The sequence below is a fragment of the Mangifera indica genome, chromosome 12 (assembly GCF_011075055.1).
Source record: "Mangifera indica cultivar Alphonso chromosome 12, CATAS_Mindica_2.1, whole genome shotgun sequence".
Taxonomy (NCBI): Eukaryota; Viridiplantae; Streptophyta; class Magnoliopsida; order Sapindales; family Anacardiaceae; genus Mangifera; species Mangifera indica.
In genome coordinates, this window is record NC_058148.1 from 7,221,916 (window position 1) to 7,233,662 (window position 11,747).

Consider the following 11,747-nt stretch of genomic DNA (forward strand, 5'->3'; position numbering starts at 1 on the left):
TAATAATATAATATATAATATTATATATATATATGGAAATACCCACCCCTTTAAGATAATAAATAATATATTAATAATATAATATATAATTTATTATATATATATAAATATATATTATATTATAATATATATTATTGTTATTATTATTACGCATCTGTTTATATTGTTACGCACCCCTTTATACTTTTACGCACCCTTTTATGATTTCACGCACCCCTTTACAATGTTAGACACCCCTTTATACTTTCACGCACCTTTGCAGCATTGTCGCACCCTTTCAGGTTATGACACACCCTTTCAAAGTGTCGTGCCCTTTCACGTACCCTTTCAAAGTGTCACGCCTTTTCACGCACCTTTCAGGTTATGACGCACCTCTTTAACATTGTCGCACACTTTCACGCACCCCTTCAGAAGTTGACGTACCTTTTTAAGATTTCATGCACCCCTTTATGCATGCACGCACTCTTTAAGAAAATCATGCATCCTTTTACAATTTCACCCACCTTTTCAGAGCTGACGCACCTTTTCACTATTTCACACACTCCTGTACGATTTGACGCACTCCTTTAGAGTTGACGCACCCTTTAGAGTTGACGCACCCCCTTCATATTTTCATGCACCCTTTCAGACTTTCAAGCACCCCTTCGCATTTTCACACACATTTTTGCATTTTCGCATATTTTTGCATCCGCTCGAAAAAACATAACGTTTTATATTCATAATTTTGTAAAGGCATAAAGGTATATAAATATCAATTATTATATCTTAAATTAATTTGTTTTTCATCTGTAAATTCTATTCATTATAAAAAAATTAAGTTTAATCTATATACTCTGAAATATAAAAGTTTAATCTATAAAAATTGTTGTACATAAAAAGAGATAAGATGAAATGTATTTTTGAAATGAAAAATCTCATTTGTTTAAAAAGATAAAAATTGATAAATCTTATAAAAAAAAAGATTTAAATAACAAATTCGATACTTATTTTAATTAACTTCTCGTTTAAATATAAGTAAACTTGGATCAATACCTCATTTATATATTGGGACAAATCCGTCCAACCACTTCTAGTGGCTATATCTGCATAGGCTCTGGAGTTTTAATTAATTTCACTAACACTCTACACTTTTTAGTCTCCATCAAACCAATCAATATCTCTCAGTACTAAATTCCTCTTTATTCTACTTAAAAACGAAAAAAAAGGTTCTTTAATCTTCATTTAATGCCTAAGTTAGTAATGTTTAATTACTGTTTTTGTTTGCATCTCATATTTCCCCATTTTCAAACTTAACAGACTTTTTATTTTTTAATGTGTTCACCAATTTCAAACTGGTTTTCGTTTATGAGCAATAATTGGGTGTTATTTTCCTAAACTTTATATGTACTCAATTTATATATACAATTATATATATATATATATATATATATATATCTAAAATAGGTATATATAATTTTATTTTTTCGTTTATACCATTTTCTCTCCATTTCAAACTTAATTAGATTTTTTTGTTTACACCAATTTTCCCTTAATTCAAATTGAAACAAATGTTTTCTTTTTTGTATTTAGATTTTTTTTTTCTGTGTGATTAATTTGTTTTATATATTTTCATTAAAAAAGAAATATTTAAAATATCCTTACAGTTTATGTAAGAAATAAAAGGTTAAAAACTCAAACCAAAACATAAAATAAATTATGAGTGTATCAAGAAATTATTAATGATGATTTTCATTAAAGTTCTTGTCATATAAAAAAATCTAAAAAAGTTTTCCAAAAAATGGGCCTTAAATGAGAAACAAAACCAAATGGGCATAGAATTGGGCTTCACAATACTAAATCCAAATCTAAATCCAATTTTCCCAATTTGGTGGTAGCACTCTTCACCTTCCTGAACACATATTGATGATGGAACATATAAACAAAAAAATTAAAAAAAAAACCAGAAAAGCAAACAAGAGGGATCATAAGGAAGTAAAAACTTGTCAATAATGGTTTTCCAGTCACCTTTCACATCCCAACTAATTATTACAAAACATTAATAACTGTCTTTTCATCCAAACAACAACTTAAAGATTAACAGTTTTAGGAGCATTCTATAATTGATAATTTATACAATGCACTCATCAAAGTGAAATTCCAGGGTTGTCAATGAGAGCTCTACTATTTCTTCAAGAAAATCACCAATTTCTTGGTGCCCAGCCACATAAGCCAAGTTCGCCGGTGTGTTTTCCCCAGAACCAGGTGGAAAAGATGGTAATGCATGAGCTGCATGTTTAGAGATGAGAAACTCAACTGTGTTCTTTCTGTTTATATAAACAAATTCTAGTTAGAAAAAGGAAAAACAATCTGATCAAACCTGAAAATCAATGAAATATTTGAGCTAGTACCTGCCACAATATGCTGCCCAATGAAGTGCAGTACATCCATTTTTATCACTGAAATTGATATCAATTTTAGCTTCAGCAATTAAGGCTTCTATCACCCAATCATAGCCAAGACCAGCTGCCAGGTGTATCATACCTGCACCACCCTCATCCAAAACAGTGACCCCATTCTCACCTTCAAATGCCTGCTCCTGCAGCCAGAAATGAAATATCTGCAAAACAGAAATTTTATTCAAATTAGAAGACTGATTAATTTAACGCAACAAAAGCTTTTCTGCTACCTTTTTTAATGAAATTTTGGCCATATTTCTGTCAGGACAACTTGGAGATAACATGTTTTTAAATCTTTTAGATAGACTTTCATTTGTTGTGTCGCCAAAATAAACAGCATGATCCACAGCAGGGAAAATCAACTGCTTATGAAAGGGGAAAAGAAATAACAAGTTAGGAAATATTAATTACAAATTATGTTCATGTGTCAAAGAGCTAATATTTTATCATCTCACGTCTGAAAACTGCTCCACATTCTTTGTCAACTCTGGCAATTCACAAGGCCTAACAGGTATACTAAGTTTTGGAGGGAGATCATTCTCAATCACTTTTTTAAAAGGCACGCCACCTCCTTAAACAAAAAATAAGCAACATATATACTTGTAAATGATATAAATATGAATATAACTATAAACTAAAAGCTCTAAGACAAAATAGGTGTTACAAGAATGCACCCGATGCAGGAGATCCTTGAATGTTGTGATGAACAGTACCAGGCGGAGAACATGACGTGGCCACAATATGCTGCTTCTTGCTGCGTTTACAATTGTTCCGGTCTTCCTGACGGTTTCAGGAACAAAAGATAAAAAGTAAGACCCAATATATGGCTCTGTATCTGTATGGAGCATGAAATTAAGACATAGTCTAAAGACATAGCAGCAGCATGCCTGCAACTCTGTGCTCTGTTGAAAACTCATATGATCTTGATGTTCTTGACCAAAGCTTTTGGCAGGATGCTCTCCCAGAATTTCAATCGGTCGTTTAAGATTTTTCTTATTTTTCTAGCAAATTCAAGAAAAAAATATTAAGATCCAAAACGTGACTGTACAATCAAACACATCCACAGAAATTACCATTACTCTTTGTTCTTAACAGAAGTGACAATGAAATTGATTTACAGACTAGTTTTTTTCAGTAAAGCAGAGAAAAGTTTTATGTCAAAAAGTACTAATATTTATCAGTGCTTCACCTCTGAGGACGGTTCCATATGCTTCTTCAACTCTGGAAATCCACTCAGGCTACCAGGTGTTGCAGGATTGGGGAGGTTATTAGCTGTACCAAGGTTGGTAAAGAAATCATTCTTAGTATCTTGGGGAATAGACTGGTTTTCAAACTCAGAATCATAATGTAGTATACCACCTTCTGAGACAGAAAGTAAGCAAGAGGTGTACTGGCAAACACATGGTTTAATAAATTAAAGCAAATTGATTGATTACCTGTAGATGAATTAAAGTTATAAAAGCCAGAGAATTCTGCACCTGTTATCTGCATCAAATCCTGCTGTAAATCTGGGAAATAATGAGAAAAAAAGCGCTTACCAATAGCACTAGTGTTTCATAATTATAGACTAAAAGCACTGCAAACATCAAAGAAGCAACAACAAATATAGCACCTGCACATTCAGCATTTCCCTGAATGTTGCTCTGGTTACTTGAATCTATAGTGTTTGGAGGCAAAGGCAATTGGTAGTTTTCATGGTTGACAATCCCAAAGGAAGAATCTGCTATCACCAAAAATTATATGACACCAGTATTTCATTATTATAAACTAAAAGCGATGAATAAAGAAGCTACAACAATTCACCTGAAGGTTGAGCATTAGCCTGAATGCTGTTCTGGTTGCCTGTATCTGCAGTTTCCTGAGCCACAGGTGATTGGTAGTTGTCAGGACTAACAATGTCAAAGAATTCTTCATCTGTTATCTGCATCAAATCCCACTGTATATCTGGGAAATAATGAGAAAAAAAGCACTTACCAATAGCACTAGTGTTTCATAATTATAGACTAAAAGCGCTGCAAACATAAAAGAAGCGACAACAAATATAGCACCTGCAGATTCAGCATTCCCCTGAATGTTGCTCTGGTTACTTGAATCTATAGTGTTTGGAGGCAAAGGCAATTGGTAGTTTTCATGGTTGACAATCCCAAAGGAAGAATCTGCTATCACCAAAAATTATATGACACCAGTATTTCATTATTATAAACTAAAAGTGATGAATAAAGAAGCTACAACAATTCACCTGAAGGTTGAGCATTAGCCTGAATGCTGTTCTGGTTGCCTGTATCTGCAGTTTCCTGAGCCACAGGCGATTGGTAGTTGTCAGGACTAACAATGTCAAAGAATTCTTCATCTGTTATCTGCATCAAATCCCACTGTATATCTGGGAAATAATGAGAAAAAAAGCACTTACCAATAGCACTAGTGTTTCATAATTATAGACTAAAAGCGCTGCAAACATAAAAGAAGCGACAACAAATATAGCACCTGCAGATTCAGCATTCCCCTGAATGTTGCTCTGGTTACTTGAATCTATAGTGTTTGGAGGCAAAGGCAATTGGTTGTTTTCATGGTTGACAATCCCAAAGGAAGAATCTGCTATCACCAAAAATTACATGACACCAGTATTTCATTATTGTAAACTAAAAGCAATGAATAAAGAAGCTACAACAATTCACCTGAAGGTTGAGCATTAGTCTGAATGCTGTTCTGGTTGCCTGGATCTGCAGTTTCCGGAGCCAAAGGCGATTGGTAGTTGTCATGACCAACAATGTCAAAGAATTCTGCATCTGTTATCTGCATCAAATCCTGCTGTATATCTGGGAGATAATGAAAAAAAAAACACTTACCAATGGCACTAGTGTTTCATAATTATAAACTAAAAGCACTACAAAAATAAAAGAAGCGACAACAAATATAACACCTGCAGATTCAGCATTTCCCTGAATGTTGCTCTGGTTACTTGAATCTGTAGTGTTTGGAGGTGAAGGCAATTGGTAGTTTTCATAGTTGACATTGCCAAAGGAAGAATCTGCTATCATCAAAAATTACATGACACCAGTGATTCATTTTTATAAACTAAAAGCGATGAATAAAGAAGCTACAACAATTCACCTGAAGGTTGAGCATTAGCCTGGATGCTATTCTGGTCGCCTGTATCTGCAGTTTTTGGAGCCAAAGGCAATTGATAGTTGTCGTGGTTGACACATCCAGAGGTTACTGGGAAGATTTTTGTGCCGCGTCTCCAGTTTTCTTGATTCTTCTTTCATTGAAAAATATAAAATAAAAAATACTCAAAATATGGCTCAGTATCTGTACAGACAACATGCAAGGGTCAAGGAGCATGATTTAAGGGTATGGCCTACAAACAACGGTCACAACATCCATAATGAAATCAACATCAATGCTTAACAAAATGCCTGGATCAAGCAATTGAAAAGAATGATGTGAGCTAACCGGGTCATATCGGTAATGAATAAGAACTATATCTCCATGTTCCCTGCATCAATAGCATTCAATTAGCTTGGCACCGAAATCAGTCTAGAAAGAATTTTTACTTTCAATCAAAATTAAAGGCAAAAAGTGAACTCAATCAACCTGAAGCATTTACTTCCAAATAAACTGAAAATAAAAAAATAATAAAGGTTGAAAGCCATATATGGGGTTATGGGGTAAGGGGCAGAGATCAGATTGCCAAAGCAGTAAGCATAAATATTTTTGCTAATTTTGCAGAGCATACATCAACATGCACCTAAACAAAAGATCGAGAGGGGCAATCACAAATACCAGTCAATGCCTGAAAACTAAATTTAAAATGACACACTTTCAATTTCTTTATTAACTGAAGTGGGCTCAGAAGCAAATTCGTTATAGAAAAAGAAGTTTCAGTAAAAAGAAACCAGAGAGAAAACAGAAATAATATCTTCCGAGAAAAATGCCTTACCCTTCAATCATCTGATATATATGCCTCTTAAAATTTTTATCTCCTTTTTTGCAAGCATACAAACACTCGAACTTCTTAACACGGCCAACCTGAAAGAAACCGAACTTGTTAATCCACTAAATTGATAGCTTTGAATATAAATTCTACAAAAATGAATGCCTATGCATATTAAAATCTCTTTCAAATATAATTCAAATTATGGCAAAAACCATGCGGTTCCCATGAGATTCCTTAGCCCAGAGATAACCGTCATTTTTAAACACTGGAAGACTTTGCTTGTGAACTGCAAAAAGTGCACCATCTGAAAATAGAAATAAATGCAAATTAACTTAGTAGCAAAATATTTATAAGAAGTTTGAGAAGGGGTCCAAAAGGAAACAATACTTGTCGGCCTTTCTTGTGGTTGAGATGTAAAAAATCTTTGATGGATTTCAGGTTTTGTGAATATTTCCAATAAGTCATCTGTAGTCAACGACCGACGTTTGGCCTTTTGCCGTATTTTTTCGGCAGCTGTATAATATCAATCAATCAAAGTTATTTAAACCGATAAACAATTCAAATCTTCTCAATCATGGAGCTCTTTTGTTATTAAGAATACTTAACTTCTATAGGAACGGCTGTTGCTGAAAGTGTAAGAATTTTTTTGTCTCAAGTGAAATTACAAATTTATTTTATGGGTAGAAACTTTTTCATATTAGCCAACATTAATTTTTTTTAAAGACAAAATCAAATAATTGAATACTTTAATATTAGTTTATAGATAGACTTAAATTATCTATAAAAATAAGTCTAATACACTTGAAGTTATGATTTGGGTGGACAGTATAAATGTAAACTTTGAGGTTTATTAGGCCTTAAAAGAGAGTCAATTAACCTATTATTTATTGCTTAGATCTCTGCTCCAAAAACTTAATGTAGTATAGCTGCAGTATAATTTATCCATTCAAAGCTACCATTGAGATAGGTTTCTGAAGTAGAAGAGCAAGTCGCGTCGAGAGGTGATCTCGACAAATAATATCAAGTGTTTTATGAATTTAGTTTGTATGACGATCCAAATATTCCTAAAACTCTAAAGTTTAATTCAGAATTTGATAATCTGTGCATATATCATTGGATTATAATTGATTTATTTATTTATTCAAGTTTACGTAAATAAATCTTACATGTGATATCAGAGTAGTATGCATTAGGTTATAGAATCAGAATTTTTGAAGTTAAAATCAAAATTTATTAATTTTGATTTTCATATTTGAAATTGAAATCAGGGTGTTTATTCAATATGAATTTAGGGTTTATTCAATTTGAAATTAGGGTTTCAAACTGATTAATTAAACTTTGAGATTAGAATTTGAAAAACACTGATATGGAGTTTTAAGGAATGAATTTCAGTCCAGAACATTCAATTTTAGCATCAAGAATCGTTTTCCGATCAAAATCGAACTTTAAAAGTCGTTTCATACGACTACTCTCTTGCTACAATTTGTGGCGAAACTTAACTCGCTTAAATCGCTATTGACAATTCTGTCACGACTTTCTAAACCTAATCCTATGAATTAAAGCCAATTGAGTCGATTCCAATGTATGAAAAGTTTTAGAGATGCTTCCCTACTGACCTTTATTGTCAATAATTGTCGGAATTGAGTAGAATATGCGTCAAAGTGAAGAAATTTGTCAGTTAGGGTTTTATTCACAATCGCCGGTCAAAATTGGGTTAAGGGAACTCATAAACCCAACCATTTTCCTTAAACAGATCGTGGTGGCCTAGTCAAAGTCAAACTAGGTCATAAGGACCCGTCAAACTGGACCGACCCGTGTCCACTGATTCATATCCGATCATAGATGCGTGAATTGCACACATAAAATCATTAAAGGCTGCGTGTAAAGGTACGTGCAAAAGCATCAAGATTGTGCCTCATGCATGAAAAAGTTGTATCTGCATGTGAAAGTGCATGATCATTGTATCGCCTAGGTAAGGCATGTTTGGAAGTCATGAACCATACTATTAGCATGTGATAGCCTTTTGGAAGTGCATGGAATTGTTCTAGTGCCTCATAAGGCATGTGGATGGGTTCCTTTAGTGCGTGAGCCCTTATTGACAATATTTGTAAGCATATATAAGCTTAAGGTGGTTGTGCAAAACAAGTAAAGTGTGTTAATGCATGCAAATAGTGTATTATATCTAATGATTGCACTTAATAGTGTGTAATTGGTTCCTATTAGATGAATGTGCATACATAAAGGATCTTTTGCATAAATTAGTGTGTGTGAATATCTTATGAGAGCATATAACTCTTCTAGATTACATTATTGCACATGATAAAGGGATATAATTATCCTGGGGCACGCAAGTGCACTTGAAAGGTTTTATAGGGTGCATGCGAGAGTATAAAGATTAGTTAAACATGTTAGAGTATGTAAAAGACCTAAGATAACAAGTGAAACACAATAAGGATATATAATTGTAAGTGAGATCACATAAAGGTTTAAAGATACATACTAAAGCATGTGAAAGGCAAGCAATAACCTATTCTTAGATTAAGGACTAATAGAAGCACGTGATTGGCTTGTGGTGGCATGTAAAGATATTTAGGCACTTAAATGTCTCCATTTGAAAGTGAATTGAATTTTTAGATTAAATATTATGGCATAAAGGATAATATTAACTATGTAGTGTGTAGTTAAATTATCGTATTAAATCAAGATTATTGTTTACTGAGTTAAAATGCAACAATTTTAAGGAAGATTGTTAGAGACAATAAGATATCGTGTTTCATAAAATTTTAATTAAGACAATAGTATTTGGAATACTTGCAAGTATGTTCAAGGTTATTTTTGTCTTTTTGCTTAAGTTGAGTAATTATGTGTGAGAATTTGATATATGTGAAATTTAAGGTGCACAACTGTGTGAGAAGGACACACACCTATGTATGATATGGCAAAGAATAAAATAGTCTTTTCCAATGTGATGTGCATTATTTGACCAAGTCTAGTTGACATGCATGCCCATGTGTGAGGGAGCATATGCTCGTGCATCGTCAGCAAATTTAAATTTGAGATAAGGATGCGTTTTCGTGGGGATCTCAAAACGTGGCTTTGATTGTGCAATAACACACATGGTTGTGTACTGCAACCTGGAAAGAAAATAAAAAAGATTGCATTTATGTTTGGCTTATATTCTTTACCCTAATTTCTACTACCAAACAAAAAGCAAAATAAGAAGTTTGAGTGTTTGGAAGAGCTTGGGCAAAGGAGAGACTTAAGGTTGATCAAGTAAGGGCACATGAGGATTATTTAGCAACTTTGGGAAGAGAGGTAAGTAAGCCATTATTTTTATTGATAATCTGTGCTCTGAAATTTGATTGGAGATACTGAAAAGTTGTTTGAATTGAATCAATAATATGAAATCTTGTGTTGATACGATCAGAAAAACCTTTTGATGAAATTTATGTGCTAAAAAATGATATGTGTGTGTGTGTGTGTGTGTGTGTGTGTGTGTGTAAATTAGGGTTGTGAAGCATGGTTTTACACTATATGTATTATTTATGTGTTTTGATAACTATGGGAAGACATGATTTTTTATATATATTATGAATGCTTAACATGAATGATGAATGAAAATTTTGTGATGAGATGAGTGGAGGCTAGAGTTTCTTATTTATACGTATATATACTACCAGATTGATTTTTTGATGACTATTGGTGAATAATGATTGAGATTGGATATATTATATGTTTGATAATGGTATTAAGGTGTGGAGTATTTAATTTCCACTATGTCATATGCTGCTGAGTTGAAAGAAGTAGCGTAATTGCTTGTGTTAATGTGTGTGTGTATGTGTGTATTAAGTAATTTTGCAATTTTCATGCACTTGTTCTGAGGAAGGGCATACACAGCCATATGGTATGAAAAATATGCTCATGCGTGACTTTCCAAAAGTGAATGAATGTGTAGAAGGAAGAATGACTAAATAGAATCAAATTAGAGAGACGTTTGTTCCTTACCAAGTATACCCTCATGTTTAGCCTAAGGAAAAGCATAAAAAGGTAAATTAAAAGTATACCCATGCAGGACTAAGTGAAGGTCACGACAAAGAAGAGGTAAAAGACATCTGTGTAAGATATCTTTAGTAAAAGAAAAAGACTATTTTACCCCTAATGTAAGTGTAAGGATAAAAAAGAAGAAAGAAAAAGAATAAAAGACATTAGCAAGATAAGTTAAAATAGTTAGAGATAAAATAGATGTCTAACTATATGAAAGATGACACATGACCCCAATCGAGTTAGATTTGAGTCGAAAATTAGAAAAGTTAAGAAAAGTGATTCATATTCAGATAGCCACCAATTGTGTTTGTAAGTGGTAAGATTCGTTAAAGCAATAGGGTTGTATACCCCTGAGATCCATCATGTACTCAACACTAAGATGCATAGCCACTCAGTTTATTCAAGTATGCATCATAACGATTATGGCTTCCCAAATATTTTCTCATGTGATCAATAGGATGCATCACATATATATCTACAGTAAGGGTTATCCCATGATAGTTTAGACAATAGTTTCAATTAACTTATATGGTAAGGGAAGAGACTATTACCAAATTATTCTCCATGTGACTAAGGTGTCCCAAACATCTAGCCTAATAAGTCATATGACATCTGCGTAAGGCATGACAGATAATGACAAGCAAAATGTTTTATGTTTTCACTAGGACATCAGATTTGTTAATTTCAACTCATACCCTAATAACCTTTGTGGATGGCCTACGCCAAGATACGGGGGTTTCGAGTTGTGACTACACAAGATTCACAAATGAAATGTCAAGTTTGTCAAGTTTATCAACTTTATGTGTTATTCAAGGTATCACAATTAGTTAGCCCAATAAGTCATAGGACACATGCGTAAGACACGATATTGAGTAGACACATAAGGTGTCATTTGTTTTCATTAGAGCATTAGAGATGTCGAGATCAGCTTAGGCCTTACTAGTATATGTGAGATGGCTTATGTATACAAGGCACGATGATGTCAAGAATAAATGGATGGGCAAGGTAGAGAGCTGAAAAACATTCGTTTCAGCCAAACGATATTTAACGATGAAACATCAGGATTTCAATTTTATGTTTTGTGTAGAGTACAGAGATATCACTAGCTTATTGAGTTTTTTTCACTCATGTGTTCATTTTTTTGGTTTTGCAGGTAGAGGCAAGTAGAGAGGCATGTGAGGGAGTCATCGGTCCAATCAAGTTGTTGCATAAGGGCGAGGGGCAAATTTATCATTTTAAGAAATTATCTCATATATATATGTTTTTATTTCCATTTATGCACTACAAAGGTTCTCAGTTACTTTCAGACATTTATTTTGTAATAATGAAAG

General features: G+C 33.3%; 1 protein-coding gene across 1 annotated transcript; it reads right to left on the minus strand.

Moving 5' to 3' along the window:
• Positions 1-1,964: 1,964 nt before the first annotated feature.
• On the minus strand, positions 1,965-8,435 carry LOC123230387. The gene is made up of 21 exons (XM_044656572.1): positions 8,264-8,435; positions 6,760-6,885; positions 6,585-6,676; positions 6,376-6,464; positions 5,889-5,931; positions 5,547-5,694; positions 5,356-5,463; positions 5,111-5,251; positions 4,920-5,027; positions 4,675-4,815; positions 4,484-4,591; positions 4,239-4,379; positions 4,048-4,155; positions 3,872-3,943; positions 3,625-3,707; positions 3,323-3,436; positions 3,110-3,215; positions 2,891-3,006; positions 2,666-2,797; positions 2,388-2,596; positions 1,965-2,303 (listed from the first exon to the last, which is right to left on the minus strand). Exons 1-21 carry the CDS (start codon positions 8,433-8,435, stop codon positions 2,108-2,110), a joined length of 2,553 nt encoding a protein of 850 aa, XP_044512507.1. The 3' UTR covers positions 1,965-2,107.
• Positions 8,436-11,747: the final 3,312 nt, after the last annotated feature.